General features: G+C 52.0%; 1 protein-coding gene across 3 annotated transcripts in view; it reads right to left on the bottom strand.

The window, feature by feature from the left end:
- The window catches only part of SHANK2 (SH3 and multiple ankyrin repeat domains 2), a 509,904-nt gene that overhangs the window by 21,382 nt on the left and 470,048 nt on the right, over positions 1-18,474 (bottom strand). For 2 of the 3 annotated variants that reach the window (XM_038563628.1, XM_038563630.1), the window contains 4 exons: positions 5,423-5,558; positions 4,829-4,909; positions 4,528-4,536; positions 3,213-3,233 (listed from right to left, as the gene is read on the bottom strand). In XM_038563628.1, the coding sequence (XP_038419556.1) occupies positions 3,213-3,233; positions 4,528-4,536; positions 4,829-4,909; positions 5,423-5,558 (247 nt within the window). The remainder of the gene's footprint in view (positions 1-3,212; positions 3,234-4,527; positions 4,537-4,828; positions 4,910-5,422; positions 5,559-18,474) is intronic. The other variant, XM_038563629.1, reaches the window with a different exon arrangement.

The following is an 18,474-nucleotide window of genomic DNA, read 5'->3' as shown; positions in this document are numbered from 1 at the left end:
GCCTGTAATAAGCAATGGCAGACTGGGATTGGAGCCCCTGAGAAGATGGCCGGCACCCTAAAAATACGCCTTGAATGCTGGGAGTGCACAGGTGAGGTGAAGGTCCCGTGTTAGGAGCAGCAGTTCCTGGTGGAAATTCTAAATGCCTTCCTTCTCCCCCTGATGAGAACCTGGAACAGTCCGGATCTGAGATGCTGAAGGTCATGAACGCAAAACCGGGCCCCAGTCGGGGTCATCCAGCCTCAGCACCCCACGTCGGGCCAGAGATTGAGGATTGCCATCAGAACGGTCTGCCTAGTCCAGCTGGTTGAGAAGCCAGGGCACTGTCCACACCACACTCACCCTGCATCGAGAGGGTACGTGGCCTGGAGCCATAGCCACCTTGAGGGATAACCTCGTCTTCGTCTTACACCTCGGCCCTCCTGCCTCCACCCAAATGTTTGAGCCAGAATAGCAGAGCTCTTGGGTTGTGGGGGGTGAGGTTGGGAGTTACCACTGCTCCGGTGACAGCCACTTAGCGTGGTTTGTGTGATTCGCATGGAGACGCTTCCCTGGGGGCCTGGGTCCCCTCCTGGCTGCTGTCTCAGAGGGAGCCTACCGGCCTCACCCAGGACCATGAAGCCCCGGTCTCTGAGGGCTGCTTTGCCAGAACATGAGCCATGGCTGCGAGGCTCTAAGGATTATAGTGCTTCATGTACGAAAGCTGGGGCTTGGGTCTCTATTAAGGGGCTCTGGGTGAAGAGTCCAGCCCTCTGCAGTCCTAAAACCACGTCCTCAGTGGCTGAAAGCAGTCCTGCAGACACAGCTGAAAACTAGCAATTCATAAAAAACCTGCTAGTAGAGACTTGATGAGGGGGCTCCAGAAGCAGCCCTGTATTTTAATTTTCTAAGCAAACTGGCCATCTCCCAGACAGGTGTGATGCTCACTGTCCTTCAAGTGCAAGCTTTCTGGTGATACTCTAGGCAGGAAGGTGGCAGATTTGGCAGCTCGGCGAGGTAACCCATGGGAATCAGAGCAGTGAGGACGGAGCATCAGGAGTCCCCACCACCCCACCCAGGGGCACACCCTTGGCCACAGGCAGGCTTCAACATGAGTCATCCAGTGTGCCCTGAGCCCTCCTGCTGCGGAAACCCATGCCCTACGAACCAGACCTCAGGGTGAGGCCTGGACAGGAGTTTCCCCACAAGATGACAACACAACCACCAGCCCCCGAGGCTAAGACCAGCGGCAGGCTCTGGGAGCAGCGGGTGCGGCCAGAAGGGTCCCTCTGGCTCAGTCTCCCCAGGAGGTGTGGACACATGGGGACGTCCGCTTGGACTCCAGTGGGCTGTTCCTGGCCTGAGAAGTCTCCCACCTTCCAAGGAACAGGCCTGTGGGTGTGGCCGGATGGCCCGTTGTCCCCCGAGGTGCCTGGGGCCAGTGGCTCTCCCAGGAACCCATTCACCCTTGTGCCCATGAACATGCTAGGGACTAGGGCAGGTCCTAGAAAGAAAGACTGGAAGATGAGGAGCTGTAAACCCACTGCCTGTAGCCAGAGCAGGTGTCAGCGCAGAGGGGCCGGGGCTGGGGTCCTCTCACTGCTGTGACAGTTTCCTAAAACCGCCATGGCAGGTTCAGGACAAAGAAGCTTATTCTCCATCAGTCTGGAAGCCAGAATGCCCAAATCAAGGTGTTGGCAGGATGGTTCCTCCTGGAGGCTCCCGGGGAGGATCCTTCTCACCTCTTCCAGGTTCAGGGGCGCCAAGCATTCATTCCTGGCCCCTTGCACCCCTCCCTATGTGGCCTCTTCTGTGCGTGTCTGACTCTTTCCCTGCTCCCTGCTGCGTGATGAAGCTGGACTCCTCCCTCACTGCAGCGAGGGGCTGGGCCTCTCTGCTGGCACGGGCCACTGGAGCCCTGCACTGCACCCCACGGCTGCTGGGTGGGCCATGGCTGCTGGGCCCTTTGGGGTCTTGGCCGCACACTTGCCTCCTGCTCTCGCTGGGCGTCAGGAAATATGAGGGAGGGGCCTTCAGTCTCAAATCGCATCCAGGCTTCTCGGCTGTTCAGAGCAAGGTGGGTCTCTTGCCTGTCCTCTGTGTAGATTCTGCTCTGGGCCATGCCAGCCATAGGACTGTGACTTGTCTTTTCCCACAGGCTGGGGTGTCTGGCTGATGGAGGTGCCAGTAAGGGAGGAGGGCGGAGTGGATGGGGCCTGGGGGTGCAGCCCACGGGACTTCTTTGGCCCGCTCTGTTAGGCAGTGCACCTCCTGGGTGCTGGCTTGGATTGAAGGCATGTTCAGGCCCGGGAAGCGGTGTCCTGGGTACCCACCACATGGCTGACTCGGTGGCCGACCCTGGAGAGGCCACTGGGAGTTTCCCGGGCAGCCCCCGGGGTTGGGGGTGGAGGCCGGGGATGGGGAGAAAGGAGGCACTCTGTCCTGGTGCTCCAGGACCGTGATCCTGTCCTTGCTGCCTTGCCAGATTCGAAGACCTACCGCCCGATTTCAGCATTCAGGATTCTGCTTTGCGCCTTCCCCTCAGTGCCTGGGGTCACATGGTGGGGTCCACTCCATGCTCCTCCCACCCCCAAAAGCAGCTTTGAAGTCACTATGCTTCTTCTTTCAGTTGTTGGGGTTAGCTGTCTCCAGCAGCTAACTGAGAAACACCCCGGAATGTGGATGCTGGGGAAGGAGGGACATGTGTCTTTGTTCACGGCATGGCGACCATCCTCCCTGCCAGCTCAGAGGCAGCAGGCATGTACAGGCCTCTGGGAGAGCCAGGGGCCTTCCAGGAGCTCACGGGCAGGGTGGGGGGGAGCAGCCCCTGGCCCCATGGCAAAGGCGGCCAGCAGTCAGAGCTCCAGCCCTCCATCCAGTGCCAGGGGCTCTGCTGGCCTGCACCCTGACCACCTGCTGCATGTGGCCTGGACATGGGTAGAGGCCGTCCCCTGGTAGGGCAGGCCTGGCTGTGACAGCCCGAGGGTCCTGGGCCTTAACAGTCATGACAATGAGGACACAATTCTGGGGGGATGCACAACAGGTTGGGGGGGACCACGATGGGAAAACCAAAGCAGACGGGACAGACTGACAGGACGTGGTCTGGAGGGGGCCCTCCGCAGGCCTCAGAACAGGGAGGAGACAACGCAAGGTCATGGCATCTGGACGCCACGCCGACAGCCACAGAGGGTGTGCGGGCGGGGGCTAGGAACAGACACAGGCTCGCCCCTTACCCTTCTTCTTCCGGATGGAGGCTTGCAAACAGAAAGGGGAGCGTGAGTCCCATGAGGGCAGCGCTCCCCCAGGGCCTGGCTCGGGAGCCGGGACGCCTAACCCTCCCTGCAGCTCTTGGGGGTTTCCCAGGAACCTGGCTTTCCCAGGAACCCAATGACCCACACGTCCAGCTGGTAAACCTGCTTCCTGGCTATGGATGAGGCACTGTCCCGGAGCGTCCTTCCTGCTGAGCCCCTGCCCCCCCAGGACTGTGCCAACGTGGTGAGAATGGAAGCCAACTCCAGGAGGAGCCCCGAGACCCCACACGCGGGAGAGATGGGCCACAGCTAAGTCAGGGTGGCACATGCTGTCCATTCTGTCGTCATCCCCACCTGGTGCCAGGCCAGGTGTGCGGGGATGGTCAGGCTTTCCTGGCCAGCCTTGCGTGGAGGGACAAGATGCGGTCAGAGAGGGGGCCAGAAGAGGGGCTTGTGGGAGCTACAGGTTCTGGGTGGGGGGTGGGCAGTGCTGCAGCAGGGGTGCCGACTTCTAGAAGGCTAGGCCTGGGTGCTAGAACACAGTGAGTGGTGAGGGTTGCTAGCTGGGAGGTGGCTAGGTCCTGGAGAAGGACCCTCTGGTTGCAGCAGTGGAGACCCTCTGCAGTTGCAGAGGAGACACTCCCTCCCCAGAGGAGCTGCAAGGAAGAAGGGCTGCTCTGTGCTTTCTGGGGAGAGGGTCCAGATGCTCTCACAGTGAAGGCTGGGATCAAGTGGGAGTGACGTCCAGTTAAACATGAGTGAGGGGTGCTCAGACGTTCCCCCGCTGGGCCAGCTGGGTGACATCCTTCACTCTCCATCACCTAGTGAACCCCTCTCCATGTTCTCCGCAGAGTGAGCATGTCAGCCTGCTCCCCACTTCTGTGTGGTCAGAGCCAGCTTCCTTCCAAATATGTCCCTAGGCTGCAGGGTGACGCCCCAGCATGATGTTGAACCAGCATCCGGGTGGCCCGCACAGCTCTGGGGTCCTCCCTCCCCAACAGTCCCCAGTGCTGCTGGACCCAGGGCCCCTGTTGTTCTGCAAGCTCTTCCCTGTCTATCTGGGGGGTGGGGGGTGGGAGCAAGGGCTAGAGCCCTTTGGTTCCTTGCAGACCTTCTAGAAGACACCAGGAGTCCTTAGTGTGCAGCCTGATGGGCCTGCCAGCCCCGCCCCTATCTACACCAAACCCCAGGGACAGAGTTTTCTGGTCTGAGGTGTGCACAGAGCACCAGTGAGGCGGACTTTGGGGGGCCCTAGACAGCAGGGGAGCTGTTTAGGGGACACTGTGGGGCAACTTACCTTTATCCACTAGTGAGAGGCCCAAAAATTCAAAACAAAACAATGTTAGATGAGCCGAAAAGAGGAAAAGGCAAAACTAGTAACCACCCCCGAAGCCAGCAGGATTCCCACGGAGATGCCAATGTGGGTGCCGCCCGCACGCAGGGTTCCCGGCACCATTCCTGGGGTTCGGGGGCAGGGACTGGGGCAAGCAAGCGAGCAAAGGCCATGCATGGCCTGAGGCTGCACCGAGGCGGGTCCCACTGCATCACAGGTGCTGGCGACAGCGCGGGGCTGGGCGGGCCAGACGGGCGACTCTTACCGAGCTCCTCCAGCTCTGAGGTCATGGACTTGGAGCGCAGCGTGAGGGCCGTGGTCGGAGCGCGCTTCGGAGGCGGGGGAGCTTGAGGAGCAGACGGGAAAGACAGGTGTGGGAACGTGGCCAATATGTCACCCCCCCCCACCGCCCTGTGCTTCCAGAACAAGCTGGGAGCAGGTGGCCCTGAGCCCACAGGGAAGGTGGACAGGTGGGCGTCCCCCAAGGGGGAGGAGCAGCAGTGGTCACCCACCTCCACTGGGGCCGTGATGGGTTGGACCACCCTGTCCTCTGTGCTGAGCCCCGAAGCACACCTGGCACTCGGGAGCCCTGCCCTCCCTGAGCAGAAATCTGCAGAGGGGAGTCTGGTCCAGCTGTATCTGAGCTGTGTGGGCCGGTGACTAAGGGGACCCCTGGCTGCCACCCACATCAGAGCAAGGTCCTCTCACGTGGACCTCGGGGCTGCCTGGCAGCCAGGCCCGCATCCTCTCCCAACCTCCTTTTGTGGTTTATTTTCCTCCTATTGGGGGACCACCCCCCACCCCAGTGGAGGAGATGTGGGCGGGAGACTGGAGGGCATGGGTGGGGCGGGGTGGGCACCTTTCTTCCTGGCGGTGTCGTCCGGGTCGAGATTCCTGGTCACGGTGACCACCTTGAGGACCAGGTGGTTCCCTCCCTGGCGGATCATGTTCACCACCTGCCGATGGCCAACTTTCACGACGTTCTCATTGTTGACCTGCGGGAAGACGGGCTGTGGTGAGGGGGCCCACGTGGGCGGGAGGGATCAGCACCCTCCCGGGGCAGCGAGAGCCCAGGGATCAGCACCCTCCCGGGGCAGCGAGAGCCCAGCTTCCGACAGACGAACGGACGGGCGGATGGGGGGTCTGCAGGCCCCTTGCTCGCAGCCGGGGCGGCCAGGTCGGACTCCCAGCTCATCCCGGCGCCCAGGTGCGCACTGCGGCAGGCCTGGGGCCAAGTCCCTGGCCACCAGCCACGTGGGAAAAGCCAGACAGGAGACTTCCAGGGTCCCAGGGTGTAGCCCTAACACCTTCCATTTTCACACTTAAGAGGAAAGACTAATTGCTTCTCACATATTCTGGGAACACACATCACACGGAAGCAGCCCATTTCCTCTAGGCGATCCCTGGTTTTTCCTCTCCTGCTGGGAGGCTGGAAAAGGCATCAAACTTGGCTGACAAGGTGCTAAGGGCCACAGGTCCACCGGCCTGCTCATCCAGGTACCCTAGGCAAGGTCCCCTCACCGCGGCCACTCTGGTGTTGGCTGAGCTCCTGGCAGCCTCCTGGTGGCTCCTGGCCGCGGCCTGTCCCTAACTTCCGTCTGTCCCCGTGGCACTGGCACGCAGGCAGGGGCGGGACTGCATCTCCTGGGGCTCAGCTCACGGCCGACCTGCTCTGACCACCCCCACCACCACTGCTGGGTCAGGGAACGAAGACAGGATGGACTGGGTGTGTGAGAGCCCAGGAAGTGGGGGGATCTTGGGTGCTGGGGCTCCATGCCTCCAGCCCACTGAATGGGACCTCGCTGGGGGGGGCTCTGGCACCTACCATCCCCACCGCTCCAGGGGTGAGCACCCCGCACTGAGGGGCGGCAGAGGGAGTGAACCCACAGATGGTGGAGTCCATAACCACCCCTGTGCCCTGTTGAAAAGCCCCAGGTTGTAAAGAACAAGTGAGAAGCACCCAAGCTCTGCCCACCCCACAGCCCACATCCCTATTTGCTGTACTTTGTCCTGCTCTGGATTCCCTAGAAACCTTTCTGTGCAAGGTGGCCTTGAACAGAGAAGCTGACAGGCTTGGTGACTTCTCAGTTCCCATGGCCGAGCAACCAGGTCCCCACACTGACTACAGGCACACTCTCCCAGGAGAGCCTCGGAGTGCCGGCGGGGTACTCCGTGTGGGACCCATGGTGGGAGATGTCGCAGCTGCCCCGGGAAATGACATCCCGTTCGTGCACCAGAGAAGTAACTCTTGCTCAAAGATTCACTCTTCCATGGGGCGCCTGGTGGCTCAGCCGGTTAAGGGTCTGACTTTTGGTTTTGGTTCAGGTCACAGTCTGAGGGTCCTGGGATCGAGCCCCACATTGGGCTCTCTGCTCAGCGGGGAGTTCACTTCTCCCTCTATCCCTGCCCTTTCCCCTGCTCTCCCCCGCCTCTCAAATAAATACATCTTTTTTAAAAAAAGAATTCACTCATTCATGCACTCATCCACCACTTTTGCTCAGAGCACCCACTAAAAGCCAGGACATCAGGAGTGCTCCTGCTGGGCGGTCCATCTGTGCCCTTTGGAGCTCATGTTCTCATGGGCGGCAGCGGGGGGGGGGGGGGTGGTTTGACCACACACAAGTCAGTGCACAAATGTAACTCCAGGTGTGCTGAGTGCCACCTGAGACAACAGGCCCAGGCAGGAGGGGCCAGGGAAGCTCGGGCCCAGGCACGGGCCGAGGGAGCCCCTCTGTAGGAGGATGGGTGGTGGCGGTGCCCCGGGCCTGGCCTCCTTCCACCTGCAGGGGGGCAGCTTCACCTCTGGCAGTCCCAGCTGGCAAGTCCCAGGGGTTCCTCCTCGGGCTAGGCACCCAAAGGTGGGAACTGCACTCCCAGCTGCCTCTGCTCCCCAGTGAGGACAAGTGTGATGGCTGCTCCTGGACAGAAGGACCAGCTTCTCAAATCTGCTCTGACTTTGGGACCCTCATGCTCTCCTTTCCCTGTGCATGCTCCCCTTCACCAGCCCCATCTCAAATTCTCATCCTGCTCTGGATGGAGTCCTCTCCTCAGAGTGAGACACACACCAAGGTCAGAGCCGTGGGCTGGGTGGCTCTGGCTTTTGTGGATCAGCCACCAGTGTGCAGGTGAGCACTCTGACAGCGAGGGCACAGGGGTGCCACATGGCATGTGCTGTGATGCCTACAAATACCCTCCTGTGAGAAGAGCAGGCAAAGGTGCAAGGCAGCACCGTTCAACTTGGAAGCCACAGACCAGGACCGAAGGCAGGACGGGACACTCAGCTACATTCTCTTGCCCAGCACCAGGCACCCAGAAGAGCAAGTGCAGAGCCTTGCTTTAGGATTTCCCAGCCTTTAAACAAACTCAAAATTCACTGTAACCCACAATAGGACTTTGGAACCAGCTACTGGCCCTAAAACAGATGCTCTGAACTATGTCTATTGTGACAGAGCCTCAGAGACTGAGCGTGTGAAATGCTTGCTGTTTCCTCAGATGCTCTGGTTGGTGTGTTGAGCTTCCACGGCTCCAGTGTCCCTCAAAAACACCCGGGCCTGCGATCCTGGCACACTGTCACCAGGAGGAGGTGTGTGCCACAGTCACCTGCCACACGTGTAGAAGGTTAACCCAAATCCGGAGGCTCCTGGGATTACAGCCTCTAAGAAAGAAATGGATTACAAGTCATGCATCCAGTTAACCGGAGGGAAGAGCAGCACACCTCTCCATTCATTGTTCTCGTGTACGGACATGGAGCCACCTGAGGAGGGAGTACACCGTGGCTGCATCCTGATGGAGGGCAGGAACCCGAGTCTGGCACCCACCACAGTGCAGAGAACCTCTGTGAAGAACAGGAAGACAGGCCTTCCTCTGCACTTTGATACTTCTCTTCTTTCACTCAAATTGTCACTCAAAATATAAGACTCACACGCATATGCAGTTTAAAGAGACAGAGCTCTACAAGGCTTGTTACAAAACTCAGAGGACGCCCCACCCAGGGCCCACTTCTCACTATCCCTGTGTCTCTAAACATGCTTACGTAGTTGCTACTTGATGTTTGTTTAGATGTTGTCTGCTGACACACCACTATGGCAAATGATGGTTCAGCTCAGGGTTTCTGAATGGTGGCACAGTTGCAATCATGGACGACCAACGAATTCTCTGTTGCGTGTGTACAGGAGACAGTGTCGAACAGCATCCCTGGATTCTATACTCTAGCTGCTAGCAACATCCCCTTCTCCCCAAATGTGACAGCTGAAAGTGTTTCCAGACATGGCCACATGTCCATGGGAGGTCAGAGTCGCCCTCAGTTGAGAATCACTAGTATTCAGGTCTTTTCTCTCATACCCCGCAGCCCCCTCCCAGGACTTCCACCCTCAGGTTAGAGTTCTATCATAATTCCAACTAGATCGACACTCAGGATTTAACATCACGACTGCATAATATCTACTCATAGCTAAGCCATAGAGTACATTATGATTACTTTGTCTTTTCCCATACATTATGTTTTCCCTGCGGTGAAATAATTTTCTATTGTTTGTTTGTTGGTTTAATTTTCTATGTACTTAACAGTAATTCTAATCCAAATGCTTCCTAATTATGTAAATCTCTTTTCAAAATCTTCAAATATGCTGAGTATTTTGCTAAGTTTATCTTGTTGAAGAAATTGCTCCCGAAGACTTCTGCTCTTCTCTGCGAATTGTGGGCTCAGTGTTCTCTATGCCTGTGTTCCCAGGATTCCTTTCAATTTGTTCTTGTGTTGGGTCACCTGAATCCCAGACCTCTTGTACATATTGGTTGTTCTTTGGCATAAAGCCTAATTTTTGGTAAAGGACCTTTTCTAATAGCTTCCCGAGAAAAGGAGTTTGGGAGAAGTTTGTTTGTTTGTTTTTGAAACATTGTTTATCAGAAAATGACTTTTTAAAAAATATTTATTTGAGAGGGAAAGAGAGAGAGAGAGAGAGTGAGCCAGTGGGGGGGGGGGGAGTGTGAGAGAGAGAGAGAATCTTAAGCAGACTCCATGTCCAGGATGGAGCCCAATGTGAGGCTCAATCTCATGACCCTGAGATCATGACCTGAGCTGAAACCAAGAGTCAGATGCTTAACTGACTGAGCCACCTAGGCACCTCCAACAAAATGGTTTTATCTGAACACTTAACTGGTATTCTGACTGGGTAGAAAATTCAAGGTTGGTGGGTAAGGTAAAGAAAGTTCCTAAGATCATCTCCTCTACAGGTAACACAAAGTCTGGACAAAATAATCCCCCTACCCCCAAACTCAAATAAGAACAACTCCTTAAAAGCTCTGCAGTGTGAACCAAGGTAGGCAGATTTTTGGGTCATGGACAGCGTGATGCAGGTCATCAGAAACTCTAATGTAAAACTGCAGCCTTTCTGGCTTAGGAGATCAGAGGACAGAACTTGGAGTGTCCACAGCTGCCAAAATGAGGACAGAATCCCAGAAAAGAGAGAGCAAGAGAATGGCAGCTCCATGTTCTGTGTGTAAACTTTCCTCAGATCTCTGATGAATGTATGAACTGTGCCTGCATAGGCCTGACCAATGCAGCTTGCAGATGAGGCCAAAGTGCCTGAACCTGAATTTAAGCTGCTGATACTGTAGGCTAGACACTTTGCAGTTTGAGACTAACAAGAGAATTACCAGCTAGAGCGCAAATATCAACACTCATCCAAGGAATGTAACAGAATCGATTGTCACAACATAACCTTCACAAAATTCAGGATACAATGAAAACTTACTTGAGGAACCCAGACATGACTAAGACAAGGACTTTAAAGCAGCTATTATAATAATACTCATCTTGGTATGGGAAAACATATTGCATAAAATGCAGAATATATCATTAAAGAAATAAAAACTGTAAAAAGTGAGAATGTTAAAGCTGAAAGATACAACATTGTAAGTTAAAAAAAATGGCACTGGGTGGGCTTAATAGAGAGATGGGTATGGCAGGACAAAGTGAACCTGAAGAAACATCTGTAGGATTTATCTAATGTGAAGAAAAGAGGGAAAGGATTTTCAAAGGTGAACAGAATCTTAAGGACTGTGGGACAGTGTCAAGAGGTCTAATATTTTGAGTGCAAGAAGGGGAGAAAATTGGAATCCAGGAACAAAGAGAAAATATTGTCAGAAAAAATATTTTTAAAAAATGATGACTGAAAACTTCCCCAATCAATTGAAGGACATAAATCTACAGATTTAAGAAACTCTGTAAGTCCCAAACAGGATAAATATAAAGAGAATCATGCCCAGGAACATTATAGCCAATTGGTTGAAAGCCAAAGGTAAAATGAGAGAATCTAAAGCAGCCAGAGAAGCATAACATATTCCTTATAAAAGAACAATAATGTCAATGACTGTGGACTTCACATCAGAAACTGTGGAGGCAAGAATGTGGATCATTTTTAAACTGTGGAAGTAAAATAACTGCCAATCTAGAATTCTATATCCAGTGAACATATCTTTAAAGAATGAAGATAAAATGAAAAGAAAAAAAAAGAATGAAGGTAAAATAAAAATATTTGTAGATAAATGAAAACCATGAGAATTTGTTGACAGCAGACCTGCCGTTAAAGGCAGTTCTTCAAGCTAGAGGGGAATCATACTAGGTCTTAGAGGCATGAGGATATCAGAAATGGTAAAATATTAAAGATTATTTTCCCTCTTATTTAAAAAATAGGTGTGACTGAGGAAAAATAATATTTTCTTGTGGGCTTTACAATGTCAGTAGATGTGATGCCTGTGACACTGTAGTGTACACGAAAGCAGGGGCAAGGCAGACATACCTATATGGTTGTAAGGTTATTATATTTTCATGTGAATTGTGCAGTATGAATTCTAAGTGCACTGAAAAGTCAAGGATATATACTATAATCCCAGAGTCCACTAGTAAAAAGAATGTAAAGTACAGCAAAAAGCCAGTATATTAAAATGGAGTTCCAAAAGTAGTCAAATAGGGGTGGTATCTGGGTGGCTCAGTCGGTGGAAAGTCTCCCTTTGGCTCAGAGCATAATCTCAGGGTCCTGGGATCAGGTCCTGCACTGTGCTCCCTGCTCAGCAGGGAGTCTGCTTCTTCCTCTCCCTCTGCCCGCCCCCTGCCCTCTCGCACTCTCAAATAAGTAAATAAACAAAAGTAGTCAAATAATACAAGAAAAGCAGAAAAGGGAGAGCAGAGGAAAAGAGAACAGATAGAAACAAATAAACTGGTGGACCTACACTGAATGGCACCAATAAGTACATTAAATGTTAATGGGATAAAACTCCAGGAAAAAGGCAGATATTACAAAAATATCTGATTATAGAGAAAGACCTACTATGCTGTGTGTGCACAAAGACATAGAGCAGTTGAAAGCAAATTAACACAAGATTTCCCATGGGTGGAATGGCTATATTAATATCAGAAAAGAGAGACCAACCACTTTGAACAACAGTTTGGAAATTCCTCAAAAAGTTCAACAGAGAGATATGAGATGATCCAGAAACTCCACTCCCAGGCGCATTCCCAAGAGAACTGAAGTCAGGTTCACACAAGTACCTGCACACAAAATTTCATGGTGGGATTAGTTATAGCAGCAAAGAGAAGGGGATGGGAGATGGGACATGACTGTCAATGGGCGTGAGATCTCTTTCTGTGACAATTGTTCTAAAATAAACTCCTCATGGTTTTAAAGTTCTGTAAATACACTGAAATCCACTGGATTGGGTGCCTTAAAGGGCTGAATTTTATGCATATGAATTATATCTCAATAAAACTGTTATTAAAAAGATAGACTCCAGGCAGAGTATTATCAGAAACAAAGAGGGATGCTTTGTAATTCTGTAAGTGCTACAGGAGGGAATTCATAACGGGGACATAACAGTCAAACATTTATGCACCTGTTCACAGGCCCTCAATATACTGAAGCAAAATTTGACAGAATAAAAGAAACTCAAGGGGGAAAGCAATGTGTTTCTTGGAAGAATAGCACCTTCTTACAATGTTGTATCAGAGCATCCCTGCAAATACAACAGAAACACCAAATACCCCTTTGTCAAACTGATAGAACAGCTGAACAAGAAAATCAGTAGAGACGTAGATGATCTGAACAAACATCTTGAACTGATATTTATGGAATAGTAACTACAGAATGCACATTCCTGTCGGGCGTGTTTGGAACATTCACCAAGCCAGATGAGGTGCTGGGCCACACAGTTCTAGTCTGGAAATAGTTTTCCTTCAGGAGTCTGAAGGGTATGCTTCACTTGCTTTAGTTTCCAGGTTTGTTCTGGAGGGTTCTGAGACCAATCATGTCCGTGTAACCTGTGTCTGCTCCCTGCCACCCCCACCCCCAGGCTGGGGAGCCCTGAAAGATCGCCTCTCTGCTCCACTCCAGGCTGTCTGAGGTGCACTGACGGGTACCATGTGTGCCCCCCTCCCATGCTGAGTCCTTTGTGTGTGTGTGGGGGTCTCTTCCACTGGGACACTCAAGCCCTTCAGTTCTGGAATACTTCCTCCGACTAAGTCCTGGCCATTCTTTTCCTTGCTTTCCTTTTCTCTTTGAGGCAACCTGATGCCTTCTGGACACATCCTCCAATTTGACTATCTTTCCTCTTTAATTTCCCACATCTTCTCTTTCTGGAAGATTCCTGTCAGTTTTATCTTGTCATCCACCTGTCAGAACTTTCATATCTCCTAGAGTACTTTTAAATTCAAAAGCTCTGATTTTGTTTTGTGAATGTGATTTTAAAATATTTTTTGTTCTAACTTCAAAGATGCAATACCTCCTCTTATCTCAATGAGTTCACTCATAATACTTTTCATACACCTCCCTGTGTGATCTGTGTCCCCATCTCTTCCATGGCATGTTTATTTGGGGCTCTGTCTTTCATATTAATTCTATTTTTTTTCTTAGGAGGCAGGAAAATACTTTATTCCAAAAGATGGCAGAAATAAGAAAGTTTTCCTGAAAATACACTTTGGTGTAATTCCATTGGGACAGATATTCCCTGCAAACATGCCCTTCTACTGACAGTGCCTCTGGAGTCTCACAGACTCCTGACTGTTTTTAGATACTTTGCCAATTCCTGTGTTGTGGGCAGGCTGGAGTCATCTATAAAGCCCCAGGTCTCAAGGGGGAAAGCAATGTGTTTCTTGGAAGAATAGCACCTTCTTACAATGTTGTATCAGAAGAGCACACAAACATTTTACAGAGTCAGCACACTTTGGGTTAAGCAGGCGCATAATTCATCAAAATATAAAAAAGGTGACAGGAAGAAATACTATGTTGTAGAATAAGATATCCGAAAAGTGGTGTGGATGTTTAAGGCAGCTGATGGCCAGAAGAGGTGAGTCAAAGAAGGTGTTCTGGGTTTGGAGGTGACTTTGCAACTTGAAGAATTCTTTGTGGCCCCAATGAGCAAGTGCTGGGGAGTGGGACTTCCTCCTTAGGGCTGGTGATACCAGAAGGTCCAAAGGGGTGGAGTTGGGCCAGTACTGCAATCAGCCGAAGGAGCCGAAGCAGCCCCCCTTCTCTCAAATAAATAATAAAATGAAATCTTTAAAAAAAAGCGGGGGTGGGGAGCCTAAGGGGCTCAGCTGGTTAAGTATCTGACTCTTGATTTCAGCTCAAGTCATGATCTCAGGGTGGTGGGATCAAATCCTGTGTTGGGCCCTGTGCTCAGTGTGGAATCTGCTTGAGATTCTCTCTCCTTCTGCCCCTCCCTCCCTCCCTCCCTCCCTCTCTCTTTCAATAAATAATAAAGTAAATCTTAAAAAAAAAAACAAAACAAAGAGAGATCAGCAAATGAAACAGGTCACCAGCGTGGTGATAACTCCCCGGGTGGGACTCTTAGTGATGAACCAAGACACCAAGAAACCGACAAGGCCCCAGAACACATTCATCATGACAGGAGACACTGCGAGGCCCTTTACATCACCACAGGTGCCACTGGAGCTGCCGGTCTTGCCCTGCCGTCTCACTTTCTGTAGTAATTCCTTCATCAGTGCACGATACTCCCTGTCAGGCAATGCATATTTAAGAGCGGCCCCTAAGGAGCGGATTTGTGTCCCAGCCAGTTATTTCGTGGATACTGACCAGCTAACCCTAAAGTTTCTATGGAGGCAAAAGACCCAGAAAAGCCAACTCAATATTGAAGGAGAAGAGGACTGGCACCACCCGACGTTAATACTTAGTTATAAAACTATGATAATCAGGTACTGGTGCAGGAACAGGCAAGTCGATCAGCAGAACAGAAGACAAAGCCCAGGAACAGATCCACAGACATACAGTCATTCGATCTTTGACAGATGAGCAAAAGCCATTCAGTGGACAAGAGACAGACTTTTCAACAAAGGCTGCTGGAACAATGGGACACCTGCCTGAAAAAAAAAAAAAATCTAGACCTGGACCTTACACCCTTCTGCAAAAACTTAACCCCAAATGGTCACTGACCTAAGTGTGAGACGCAAAACTATGAACCTCCCAGGTGATAATGTGAGGGTATCTGCGTGACTTGAGCCTGGCAAGGACTACCCATTGAAGAAAACATTGTAAGTAAGACTTCAGTAAAATGAAAGCCTCAGCTCTGCAAGACACTAAGACCAGCCACAGAGTGGGAGATGTTCTTTGCAGCACACCTATCAGATAAAGGACTGGCAGCCAAACACGAAAGAACTCTTAAAAGTCAACAATAAGGAAATAGGCAATCCAATTAAAGAATAGGCAAAGCATCTGGACACCTCCCCAAAGAAGACACGTAGGTGGGAAATAAGCACATAAAAAGATGCTCCACATCATATGTCATTAGGGAATCGCCAATTAAAATGATGACATACCAGTGCACATCTATCAGAGTGGCCCAAATCTGGAACCCTGATGCCAAATGCTGGCGAGGATGTGGAGCACCGAGAACTCTCGCTCAGTGTTGCCGGGAATGCAAGATGGTGTGGTCACTCTGGAAGACGGACGGGCCATTTCTTACCAAATGAAACGTGGTCTTACCCACACAGTCCAGCCATCGCACATCTTCATATTTACCCCAAATAAGCTAAAAACATACATCCCCACAAAAACCTGCACACATATGTTTATAGAGGCTTTATCCCCAATTGCCAAAACCTGAACACAACCAAGGTGTCCTTCAGCGGGTAGATGGGTTAACAAGACGTGGGACATCCAGCCCAAAAAATATGATTTGGGATAAAAGAAAGAGGCTCCCAAGCCACAAAAAGACACAAAGGAGCCTTACATGCATCTTGCAGAGTGAAAGAAGCCAATCTGAAAAGGCTCCAAATTGGGTGATGCCAACTACAGGAAATGCTGGAAAAGTCAAAACCGTGGAGACAGTCTGGATCAGGGGCTGCCAGAGGATGCGGGAGGGAGGGATGACCAGGTGGGGCATGGAGGAATTTGAGGGCAGTGAACTTGTCATTCTGGCAGTGCTGTCATACAGTGGTGCTGGACATACGTCATTTGTCCAAACCCAGATTGTACAAAGCAGAGTGAACCCAAAGGTCAGCTGCGGACTTTACTTAATAATAACGTATCCATACTGGTTCATTAATTGCCCCCGGTGCATCACACCAGAACAAGGTGTCACAGGTAGGGGAAATGGGTGGGTGGGTGGGTGGGTGGGGTAACGGGGGCTCTCGGCTTTTCACTCTATTCTTTTCTGTAAATTAAAGCTGCCAACACAAAGTTTCTCCCATTTCTTTTTAAAAAAATTTTATTTGAGAGCGAGCGAGCGAGAGTGAGCACAAGCAGGGGTAGAAGCAGAGGGAGAGGGAGAAGCTGACTCCCCACCGAACAGGGAGCCTGATGTGGGGCTTGATCCCAGGACCCCAGGATCATGACCTGAGCTGCAGGCAGACGCTTCGTCGACTGAGCCACCCAGGTGCCCTCTCCCATTTCTATTATGGAAAAACGTCCCTCAGATTCGCAAAAGCAGTTACACTGGACCACTGACCGCCGCCGTCTCGTCCTCCAGCGCCAGCAAGGATGAGCTCGTGATGTGCGGTGCCTCCCTCGCCCACACGCCCCCGCCTTCCGCAGATTCTTGTGCAGCGAATGCCAGCTTCCTATCCCCTCACCTGAGCATGCTTTTTATTTAAAGACCCAGCCCTGGTTAAGAACACAGCCCCAATACCACGGTCACCCCAAAAGGCAACTCAGATTGCTCGGATCATCACATAAATGCCCTCTCGTGGTTGAGGTCATCTCATGCCTGCACCTGCGTGAGCAGCGGCTTAGGGGAGTCATGACATGCATCTGGCCGGCATGTCACTTGTCTCATCTAATCCACGGGCTTCCCAGGCCTCTCTTGGTCCCTTGGGACTCATATGCTAGAGGAACGAAGACGTCGTGCCCTCTGTCCTGCCCATCACGCTCCTGTGTCCTCTGTGGCCGTCGGCCGGAGGCTGGATGCTGGACCACGTCCAGGTTTGGTCAGGGCGGGTGGACATCTCGGGTGGTGCCGTGCACCCGAGCGTGTTTTGTGTGATGTTAATATTTAGTGGGGGCTTCGGGTCAGGAGTGGCCAGCCAGATCCGTCGCCCGTTTGTAGCAGCCCGTGATGCCCGCTGCCTGGAATGATGCCTCTGGGGGCCATGGAACGGTGGTACTCTTCTTCTGCTGTTCCTTCTCCAGGTATTAGCTGGAATGATTTTAAAAGAGAAACTTGCCTTTCTCGACAGTTTGACTGCCCCCAGGTACCGTCTGTGTAAGAAGGGCGAGACACATGCTTGCTTTTTTAAAAACCAGCTTTCAGATTAATGAATTGGTTCCTTCCAAAGCGGCCGTTCTTTTAAGAAGCGTCATTATGAATTCAGGGATGTTTGAAAACTGTTTTTGATATATTGGAATCCACCGCAATTGCTGTACTTTGTTTTTAAACAAGGCTTCTTATTTTAGAACAGCTTCAGATGCACACAGAACTTGTCGGGAAGGCAGCAGGGAGGGGCTCCACGGACCCCACACGCGGTTTCCCCTGCGTGTACACCTTACACTAGTGTGACGTCTGTCACAACCAACAACCCAGTATCAATGTGTTACTTTATTAACGGAAGCCCACATTTATTCAGATCTCTTTAATTGTTACCCAGCGTGCCTTTTCTGTAGAGGACCCCATCCGGGACCCCATCCGGGACCCCACATTACCATCAGTCACATCTCCTTAGACTCCTCTTGGCAGTGGCAGTTCTCGACTTTCTTTGGTTTTGAGGACCTTGATGGTTCTGAGTGCCCGTCAGGAATTCTGTGGACGAACCTCTTAACCACGGCTTCCCCCTCACGGTCAGATGGGCTTGGGGTTGTGGGCTTGGGAGGAGGGCCCCAGGGTGAAGCGCCCTCCCACCCCATCACGTCCAGGCCCGTGCTCCCCACCTGACTGGTCTCCGCGATGCGGGCTCTGCTCACCTGGCTCTTTCCTCTTCCCACGCTGTCCCCTACGGAAGGAAGTCACTGTGCTCAGCCACACCTCGGGGTGGGCGGTGAAGGCCTGTGTCGCTGAGAACACAGTAGTCTCATAAAGTTTGGGGATTCTTCTGCAGGGAAGAATCTGTCTCTCCTCTGCTTTCCTTTACGCATTCAGCTGTCTATTCAGATCAGCAGGACTCACGGATATTCCTCGTGCTTTGGGTTATAACCCAGAACTACTGGGTTTATTCCGTTGCTCACAGCTTTGGCCCTGGCGTGCCGGGTCCCAGGGCCCTGCCCTATGCTCCGTCTTTACCACTTTCCTCCTGGCCCCCACCCTGGGTGCGCGGGGCTACTCTTGCCTTTATGCCCCATTGTCCCGTGTTTGCTCGGGCAGCCTCTTCACGGGACTTCGTGCGGCGTCCGTCCCTTCCTGCTTGCTGGTGAGACCGGGTGCTGGGGCTCTCCGCGTGCGGATGCCAACAACCTCAACTGCAATTTAGAACAG

The sequence above is a fragment of the Canis lupus genome, chromosome 18, assembly GCF_011100685.1.
Source record: "Canis lupus familiaris isolate Mischka breed German Shepherd chromosome 18, alternate assembly UU_Cfam_GSD_1.0, whole genome shotgun sequence".
In the NCBI taxonomy this organism is placed as follows: Eukaryota; Metazoa; Chordata; class Mammalia; order Carnivora; family Canidae; genus Canis; species Canis lupus.
The sequence above is the reverse complement of the archived record's forward strand: the minus strand, read 5'-3'. Positions and strand labels throughout refer to the sequence as shown.